At 31.1% G+C, this 10,257-nt stretch overlaps 1 protein-coding gene across 6 annotated transcripts; it reads left to right on the top strand.

The window, feature by feature from the left end:
• The first annotated feature begins 473 nt into the window (after window positions 1-473).
• LOC137818162 (jasmonoyl--L-amino acid synthetase JAR4-like) lies at window positions 474-5,405 on the top strand. Of its 6 annotated transcripts, none has more exons than XM_068621419.1 (5): window positions 474-724; window positions 2,201-2,515; window positions 2,602-2,703; window positions 2,798-3,609; window positions 4,778-5,405. In XM_068621419.1, the coding sequence occupies exons 2-5, from the start codon at window positions 2,223-2,225 to the stop codon at window positions 5,317-5,319; spliced, it is 1,749 nt and encodes a 582-aa protein (XP_068477520.1). In that variant the 5' UTR covers window positions 474-724; window positions 2,201-2,222; the 3' UTR covers window positions 5,320-5,405. The 6 variants fall into 6 exon arrangements, with proteins under 6 accessions (XP_068477520.1, XP_068477517.1, XP_068477519.1 ...); XM_068621416.1 differs by having other exon boundaries at window positions 550-857; XM_068621418.1 differs by lacking the exon at window positions 474-724 and adding an exon at window positions 910-1,292.
• The last annotated feature ends 4,852 nt before the right edge of the window (window positions 5,406-10,257 follow it).

A 10,257-nucleotide genomic window follows, 5' to 3' on the forward strand; every position in this document is an offset into this window, starting at 1 on the left:
AGTTCTCCCATATTTTTATATTTTTTTTAATAATATTTTTTTCATATGACAAATTATTGTTGTTACTTGAGGTGTCAGTATAGTTGAGATGTCAGGTAGCATAGTAATGCTAACATGAAACCTTTTTATAAAAAAAATTATAACAGTATTTTAAAAATAAAAATTTAATTTAATTCAACTTTATATAAAAATCTCTCTTGAATAAGCTTTTCTCCTACACGTGAAAATCGAAACATATTTAACGGATTCGATCAACTTAAAAGTAAACAAAGTGAGACAAAAACAAAATGCTTGACACATTGGTTGGAAAATTATTAAAAATCTGAGATGCTGAGGAATCATGTTCACATAATATTATAGTGAACTGTTATACCTTAATGAATGCAATGTATTAAAAATATTGAATAGGAAGATTAAGAAAAAGGTAGGGAAAAAGCAAAAATATTAATTGAAAAGAAAGAAGCACATTATCTGAAACATAATTGAAAGCCCATAAGAAGAAGAAGAAGAAGAAAATGATATTTGTGACAGAGACGAATGAGAAAATGTAGGCAACAGCATTACTAGAAAGAAGTTGAATTGTTGGAGTGATGTGATGAATGGAGTGACCGACTGGGTTGTAATTCCGTCCAGAATCTATGGGCAAAAATTGTGGACTGCAAAAAATGTCATTTTGCAAATCTCAAACTGAATTTGATGCTGCCTATAAATTGCAAACCCCAAGGTGAATCCTGACCTCAGCACAACACAACACAACACTCTCAAACTCAACTCAACTCACACCATAATCATCACCTCTTCAATATATATATATACACATTGCTACCTTCTCTCACACACCACCAAGATTCTCCTAGGTAGAGATATTCATATTCTTTTTCTGCTACTTTCTTCTCTACAATCCTATCCATAGCTTTCTAACCTGTGTGTTTTCATCTAAACTATTTTTCAAATTCTTCACCGTAGACCTATCATGCTATGCTTCATTTAATCATTTTTTAAGGATTTGGTTTTACTTTGGCTGTGTTGTGACTTCTGGCTTCTGGGTTGTCTAACAAGACAGGGATGTGGGAGTCCCAGAAAACCAGATAAATTTTTTCTGGTTTTTTTTTTATATTTGGAACCTAACATGACTGTTTTTGTTGACTTTTTTTTACTTTTATCAGAACATGTCTCTTTTGTGTTCATTAAAATATTGGACTTGTGATTGGTGAGCTTTATGATGAGATACGATATGCTTCAGTTCTGGTTTCCCAGTCGTCTTCTGGTTCAGTCTCTCTAACCCAATTCAGGCACTTTCTCTTTCTCTGCAAAGGGTATTTCAAAAATTAATCTTTACGGAACCCCACTTTTTGTTTCGTCCTTTTACCCTTCCAGGGCTACTTTTTGGTTCCTTTGACTTTTTTGTTTTTACCTTTTTTTTCCTTTGTTTTTTTTTATGCGGGGTAATGGTAAGTGGTAACTTAAAATTACTTCCTTTGTTGAACTTTCTTCCTTGGTTCTCGATATTTATCGGGCTTGTTTCTCTCCTTCACACGAACTTAGCATTTGATGGTTTAAGATTTTTCAATTTTCGGATTGGTGCTCGGAACAGATCTTCTTTGGAATAGTGTAGTTGACTTGAACAAAGAAGGAAAAGCCAGAGATCGAAGTTCATAATTTCCTCTCTGATATCTGTTCCTGGCTTTGTTGTTTTGTTTTCGGGGTTCATCGCTAGCCAATTTGGTTGTTTTCTTTCATTTTCTACATCGCTGTCCACTGTTTTAACGTTTCCCTTTGTTTGGTCTTTGTAATGGTTCAGAGCATCCATTGAAAGCGCATTTGTCCTGTTTCTGGCATTTATTTTTCTGAATTTATTGATCTGGGTCCTATTGCCACCAAAACAGGGATTGAAGATCACAACACAAGAAAAATGACAATTACGATATTAAGTCAAATAAGTATAAAACCTCAATTAAACGGGTTGTTTGGCTTTATTCATATTTTGCTTCGGTTATGCAATAAGATAACCTTATTCTTGTTGTTTGGCTTTGTCAGAGTTGTTTTTTATGTAAATCAATTATCCCCATGCCTCCCTCCCTTGTTTTTGCTCTTTAGGACTAACATTTATGGGGTTACAAGAGATAATACTGAGTCATAACTCAATTCTATTGCTCCTTCATATATAATTGAGTACTATTTTGTTGTTCTTCTGTAATAGCTGCAGCTGAAGGACTGTGAAGATGTTGGAGAAAGTGGAAGGACTTAACATGGAGAGAGTGATAGAGGAATTTGAGAGGGTGACAAAGGATGCTGGGAGGATTCAAAGGGAAACGCTGAAAAGGATTTTGGAAGACAACGCTTCTGCTGAGTACTTACTGAATTTTGGCCTGAATGGGAGGACTGACCCTGAGAGTTTCAAGGCATTTGTTCCACTGGTCACTCACAAGGAATTGGAGCCTTATATCAATAGAATACTTGATGGGGATACTTCTTCTGTTCTAACTGCCAAACCCATCACAACCATGTCTTTGAGGTCAGACTTCACTCATGTTTGTTTCATATCAGTAGTTGAATTTGCAATTCAGATCCTGAAAAGGGAGAAAATTGGTATTTTTGCAGTTCTGGCACTACTCAGGGAAAGCCAAAATTTGTACCATGGAATGAGGAATTGTTTGACACCACATTGCATATATATTACACCTCTTTTGCCTTCAGGATCAGGTTTTCAATTTCATCTCTTATTTATTGTTTTCCTCAATGATTTTCATTTTTTCTGCTAGTTGGAATTGGCAACTGACACAATTCCATCCTGTAGGGAATTTCCCATGAACAATGGCAAGGCTTTGGGCTTTGTCTACAGCAGCAAGCAGTTCAGGACCGAAGGGGGTGTGCTAGCAGGAACTGCCACCACCAACGTGTTTCGCAGCCCAAGGTTCAGGAGCACAATGAAGGCCATTCAGTCCCCATTTTGCAGCCCTGATGAAGTTATTTTTGGTCCTGATTTTCACCAATCATTGTACTGCCACCTCCTGTGTGGGCTAATATTCCGGGAGGAAGTTCATATGGTGTCTTCCACATTTGCATACAGCATTGTATCTGCTTTTAGGACCTTTGAGCAAGTGTGGGAGGAGCTTTGTGTTGACATCAAAGAAGGTGTGCTTAACAGCAAGGTCACAGTTCCATCCGTTAGGACAGCCATGTCTAAGCTGCTCAAACCTGACCCTGAGCTGGCCAACTTGATCCACAGTAAGTGCATGGGGCTGAGCAACTGGTATGGCCTAATACCAGAGCTTTTCCCCAATGTTAAGTATGTTTACGGGATCATGACTGGTTCAATGGAGCCTTATTTGAAGAAGTTGAGGCATTATGCTGGAGAGTTGCCTTTGTTGACTTCTGACTATGGATCTTCTGAAGGGTGGATAGGAACCAATGTGAAACCAAGAGTGCCACCTGAATTGGCCACTTACACTGTTCTTCCTCAAATTGGCTACTTTGAATTCATCCCTCTGAGAGAGCTGGAACAAACTAAGGTAGATCCCAATTTCCTTTGTATGGATCCTAAGCCTGTGGGGCTCACTGATGTGAAGGTTGGCGAGGAGTACGAAATAGTTATCACCAATCCAGCAGGTATTCAACTCTTCCCTTGCTATTTTTTTTTCTACTCCAAGTAATGAATCAGGACTAAGAATCAATCATCATCACCATTCCTCAAACCATCTCTTTCTTCAGTACAATTGGAAATTTTGATATTGCCATAATGTTTTCAGAAACTCATTCTCTATTTCACAAATTAGTGTTTTTTTATTTATTTTAATTTGTTTGAGAGGGAGAAGGGTGAAGAAGTTACCTTTCTTTTTATCCTTCTTGATATGACCTACATGGGACCAACTTTAAGGAAAAACAAATTCCTAGTTATTTCCAAAGGAACATAGTACATACCTAATCACATTAACATTTGTACCATTCGGAGACATGTCCACTCTTAGTCGCTGGCATCTAATTTTGGATTTGGGGTACGCGTGTCTCTTCTTAAACACTTATTGAACAGAAAAATAGGAAAAAGATTTTAAATTAAAATCTTTATAAGTTAAAAATAAGTTCATATACAACTTATAAATGTTAGTGTATATAACTTCTTTAAATTTTTATTTTCACCTTGTACATGAACTAAATTTAGTTTATGAAAAAGTCAATTTCATTTTTTTTTTCTTCTAAAAGTTCATCCAAAAGGATCTTCTACTGACAGCACCTTGACTTATCTGCATATCCTTTTGTTTTTCATATTTACATGTATTCCGTTAAACAGGCTTTGCTGTCACAATAATAAAACAGTACAACCAAGCTTTTTCCTACTAATAGAGTTGACAGAATAGATCAAAGAACCCTGCAACTTTCTATTGTAAATCACATAACAATAAATTCATTTTTACCTTTTTTCTCAATGTTCCTCCTCCTGTATTAATTGAGCTGTCCTCCATCTACATTGAGTAGAATTGTATATGCATCATTCATACAATGGTAGTAATATTCTTCAGAGGGAACATGTTCATATATAATTTGTAAGCAAGCATGTCAAATTCTAACCTCATTCCACATTTACATCATAAATGTTCTTGGTAACAAATTTTGAAAGATATTTTACCCTACTCTTAGAGCTAAAACAGGAAATACAATACACACAATGCACAGTAGCACAATATAGATAGAGTACTAATATTATTGATAGCTAAATTTGAAGTCTCTTCCTGGTATATAGATACTGATCATCAATCTTATAACTTGGCATAATTTGCAGGCTTGTACAGGTACCGACTTGGCGATGTGGTGAAGGTTATGGGGTTCTATAACTCAGCTCCAGAGGTGAAGTTTGTTAGGCGCAGCAATCTTCTGCTTAACATCAACATTGACAAGAACACAGAGAAAGATTTGCAGATAGCTGTGGAAGCAGCATCTCATTTGTTGGCAGAGGAGAAATCAGAAGTTATAGACTACACTAGCCACATAGATTTGTCCAAAGAGCCAGGGCATTATGTGATATTCTTGGAAATCAGTGGAGAAGTAAGTGAAGAAGTGCTTGGTGGATGCTGCAACTGTTTGGACAAGTCTTTTGTTGATGCAGGTTACACCAGTTCTCGCAAAGTCAACTGCATTGGGGCCCTTGAACTCCGACTTGTGAGGAGAGGAACATTCCAGAAGATTGTCGAGCATTACGTGGCACTTGGATCTGCTGTGAATCAGTTCAAGACACCAAGATACGTAGGCCCTACAAACACCAAAGTGTTGCAAATATTGAATGAAAATGTTGTGAAGAACTATCTCAGTACTGCCTTCAATTGAATAATAATAATAATAATAATATTTAGTAATGATAGCTATCTATATAGTTTCCTTTCCCAAATGAATAAAAGTTTACCTCATTTCTACTTTTGTTCCCATTCCCATACTCAATTTTTTTTTTCTCTGACACAGTTCAGTCACACCTCTGTCATCTTTATCACCTCTGTTGCACCTTCTCCACAATATAATAAGCACTGGTTGACCATAATGGATAGAAATCCACATGTTCGGTTGGAAATGAAATCTTGAGTGTGCTAACTTTAAATAATATTGGAGATAAAGACCACTGTTGTCGGGAATAAACTTGAAAGATCATATGAATATGCACCCTAAGTGCAAAACACAGACAAAAAAAATGTTAGCCTATTATAATGATTTGATAAGCTGCATGTGGCATTGGTTAAACTCATCACATTAGAACTACACGCAAAGTCTTATGGTTTTTGGTTTATGACACCTAAGGTTGCCATTGACTTATGATGTTTGGACACTTCAATATGTTTCCCATTATAATTCCCACTGTTGTTGTATGTTGGATGGTCCAAAATATCCTATAAGAGGCATGTTACAGTTTTGGGATATTCATGAATCATTTTCTCTCAAGAACATGCTTGTGGCCTTGGAATTTTGTCATTGAATGTATATGGGAATTGAAAAGGGAGAATTTTATGTGCAAATGTGCTTTCCAACTCTTAACCAACCAAAGATTGGAGGATAAATAGTGGTGGGTCAAAAGTTGTTGCTGAGAGAAAGTGTGGAATATTTTTGTCATTAATTTGGTGGGATTTAACTGTCATTAACACTAATTATAGTTGTGGTGCACTATCAGGATCCTCCATGGTAACACAAGGTGATTAATTAAAAGAAGACAAATGAGGTTTCTCCATCACTGTACCTTTCACGTGACTGGGACTTGTTTTATGAGAGGAAAAGTGTAAGAATCCAGTGCTAGAAAGCATTGAAGGAAGATAGTGCTCTCTTTCTTCACTTATGCTACTCTTTCTATGGATCAACTTCCCCTTATGTTCAATGCATATTGCCACATAAAATTTGCATTTTTATTGTCGAAGAAAAAAGATATTTAATCAATTATTTGTTCACCAATGCCACTTTTTTACTTCTAATTTCCATTCTAAACATTTCACATTTTTATACAATGCAACTTTCCATTTGTTAATAATTTTGTACATGTGCTTACTCCCAAACCTAAAATAATTTATCTCAATTCAAATTACTTATAATTTAAGAATTTTGATATGTTTACAATTCAACAGTCAGTTGATTGATAATACGACTTTTAAAAGTATAAAGAATTTTTTTTATTGAAATGTAAGTTCATTTAAAAAGATGGAATTTTTTTGAAAGATTATAAAATGGTGTTTCTGACAATGAAGTTGTTAAGCTAACATTTTTTTTATAATTTAACATAATTAAATAAAAAATAATAATTTTAGAGATTAAAATAATTAGTTACGATTTTGAATAGATTAGAGCCTATTTTATAAATTAAAAAAATTATTTGTATTTAAATTAATTTTTATTATTAATAAAAAGTAAAATAGTTTAAATTGATAATTAACATTAAATATTATTTATTATTTTATATTTTCAATTAACTTTTAAGATTAATTTAAAATCTAAAATATTAGTAACTAAAATTAATTTTTAGTTTTTTTAAGATTAATTTAAAATCTAAAATATTAGTAACTAAAATATTTATAGTTAATTAAATAATAATTTAAAAATTATTTTATAAATTTTTATTAATAATCAAAATTATTTTAAATATTAATAATTTTGTATTTTTTAAAATAATATATAATTCAGTTAATATAATAATTAATTATTTTTATTTTTAAATTTAATTATTATTTAATAATTTTATTGTAGAAATTCAAAATATTTGAGATGAATATTTTAATTAAATTTAATAAGTCCAATTAAATTCATTGTTTATTGACTTAGATATTAGATTTTGAGAATCTAATTTATTGCACCACACAATTTTTTTGTCACTTTTTATTGAGGTTGATGAACACAACCCAACCCAACATAACTTATTTATTAATATAATATATTTTTAAATTTTAATATTATCTGCAAATGTTTTATGAAACAATAAATATCGAGAAAACTCACATTCCACACATTTTTCTTTCGTTCTTATCCCAGTCTCATTATCTACACACACTTCTAGGTCTTTCTCACCTCTACATATCTTTCTTCTTAGTTAATTTAACTCATTTAAAACATTATTTAATAAAATATATATATATATATATATATATATGCGGTATAAATATTTAAAAGTATGTCGGTAAAGAAAAATTATTTACTCAAAACAGTATTTTTTTTAATTATAAAATATTTTTAATTTTCAGATTCCCACAGAATCAAGACAACTCAATTATTGCTGAATTTTTTTATTTGATTTAAAATTAATAAAAAATGTATTTAGATCTAATCTAACTTTGTTATTTTAACTAGATTGGACAACATGTTGGTGACCCATGAATACCCCCATGTTTCTACTTTTCTTATAAAACCACCATAAGAACTAATAAAATGAAAAATATTTGCTCATATGACTGAATCATAAAGTTTTAAAATATAAGAAAAAAAGATAACACAAATATAGAGATAAAATAATTAATTATATTTATCTTATTAAATACAGATGGCACCAATTTTTTTAACATTAAGATTTTAAAATATATCTTCAAAAGATCTTTACTTAAAAATACATATGGGGTAGTGACCCTTTTTGAGTAAAGAAGGCAATGGAAAAAGCTTTATAGTCCCCATTAAAGTTTATGTGAATTAGGTCAACATTGTGAGCAACACCATCTTCCTCTCTTTAGTTGCAAGGGTTTTATGAGAGTATGATGAGTATCACATGTAAATTCCAATTCCAATGTTGAAGAGTAGGACACAAAATAGAAGGAGAACCAACATTGCACATGCACAACACATACTAGTTCCACACATCATCATGTACATATATAACATATTCTCTTCTACCTACCAAAATTCTAACTAATAATCATTTGGCCTACAACTTATGATCAAAATCAAAATTGGTGAGATATGTGAGTCAAAATTGTTAAAGTAATCATCGTTTAATCATCATGCTAAAAAAAATTGAAAAGCAATTCAACCCATCATTTTTTAATCATCTTTTATTTGATTTACTTTTTTTATAGGATAAAATTTCAAATTATTAAAATAACCATAAAAAATTAACATATTAATATGCATATAACATGTGTTAATATATATATAATATCGTAATATAGGTATATCAAACATAAACATAATTTAAATAAAATCAAAATAATCTAAAAAAATAATCTAACATATTCATCTTAAAACTTAAATTCCAAATAGGCAAATACAATCCAAAATCATAAAAATAAAAATTTATATCCAACATCAACCGTTGATATCATAAATATTTTTCCACCCCATTTTTAATTATATTTAGTTTGTTATTAGACTATATTAGGATATTTTTAAAAAAAACATGAAACTCACTAAAGGTTTAATCCAAATCAGCTAAGTTGTCAGTGAAAATTTATAATTTTTTCAAGTTAACCCATCTTAAACTCGTAATTAATCAAGTTCACTACTTCAACAACTTTGACAGCTCTATATTATAAACAAATTTAGTTATTAGATTAGAGTTAATTTTTTACATATAAATTTTTTCTTTATTTTCTTTACCTGTTTTCAGTACCATTTTTTAGTGAATTCAGATTTTGGCGTAAAGCCAAGTATCTTTTGTTTTTCTCTATCTTGAATATTACAAAAAAATTGTCTCGTAGCATTTGATATTTGTTTCCTTAGTTTATCTCTTAACGTTTATTTTCATCATCATCTTTTGTTGTCTCTTTGCGTTTGTTCTCTTGTGCTGTCATAAAAAAAACGTGCAAAAAAAGAGAAAATTACAGATTGACAGAAAAAAAAATTGCAAAAGAAAATGTGTTGGATACTAATAAATCATTTGGTTTAAATTATACACACAATCTAAAAGAAATTCAAACAAGAAAATATTTTAATTCTTGTCTTTTCCCCTTTTTGGCTTAATAAGAACTCTATAATTCTTTCTTGTTTCAAATTCAATGGTTTTTTTAGTAGTTTTTTACTTTCTAAAGTTATCATATCACCAAAATATTGATTGTTTCTTGGTATATTTTTAGAAATAATGTTCTTACTTAAGAAAGTATGATATGCCATTTTTGAATCTTCCTCTCTCCATTGTAGATAAATATATCCTTATACACATTTAGCTCAATTCAACCCCATCTATGCAAATAGGGTTCATGTCTCTTTCAAACAAGATTTGAGCCATGTTTGTATCCTACTATTGGTGGATTTCCCAAACGGAACTTAAACTATTTTGGATCATGGAAGTTGCTATTTCCATGGTGGAAGACAATGAAAGGCAAAAGATAAACATAATCGCATTTCCATAGAAGTGGATTATGGACACTTCATAACTCACAAAAGCACTTCACAAACAAGTTTTAGTCCTATCCCATCACTTGTTCCCGTTCAAGAAATTTTTGCTAAATTTGAAACTTTAATCAACTACAATAATCTTTAAACATATCAACATGAATTGCTCAATTTATTAATTTACAAGATCCTATAATAGTTCTTGAGATTAAGATTTCAACAAGTTTTCTCTTTAGTAAATTTTTTAAAGAGTTTAAATAAAATTTACTCTCTGAATTCTTCAAAAATATTTTATTATTTATTTTATATAAAATAACTAGTGACAGAGATTTGTACGAAATGTGGCCACTCACTTTGAGATACATGTATATTTATGGTTTTCTTATTCAGAAATGATATTTTGAAACGGATGAAAAATAAAAAATTACATTACAATACCTTACTTAATATAATAATACATATATTGATGTTTTTAAGTTG

Source organism: Phaseolus vulgaris, chromosome 10 (genome assembly GCF_000499845.2).
Source record: "Phaseolus vulgaris cultivar G19833 chromosome 10, P. vulgaris v2.0, whole genome shotgun sequence".
Classification (NCBI taxonomy): domain Eukaryota; kingdom Viridiplantae; phylum Streptophyta; class Magnoliopsida; order Fabales; family Fabaceae; genus Phaseolus; species Phaseolus vulgaris.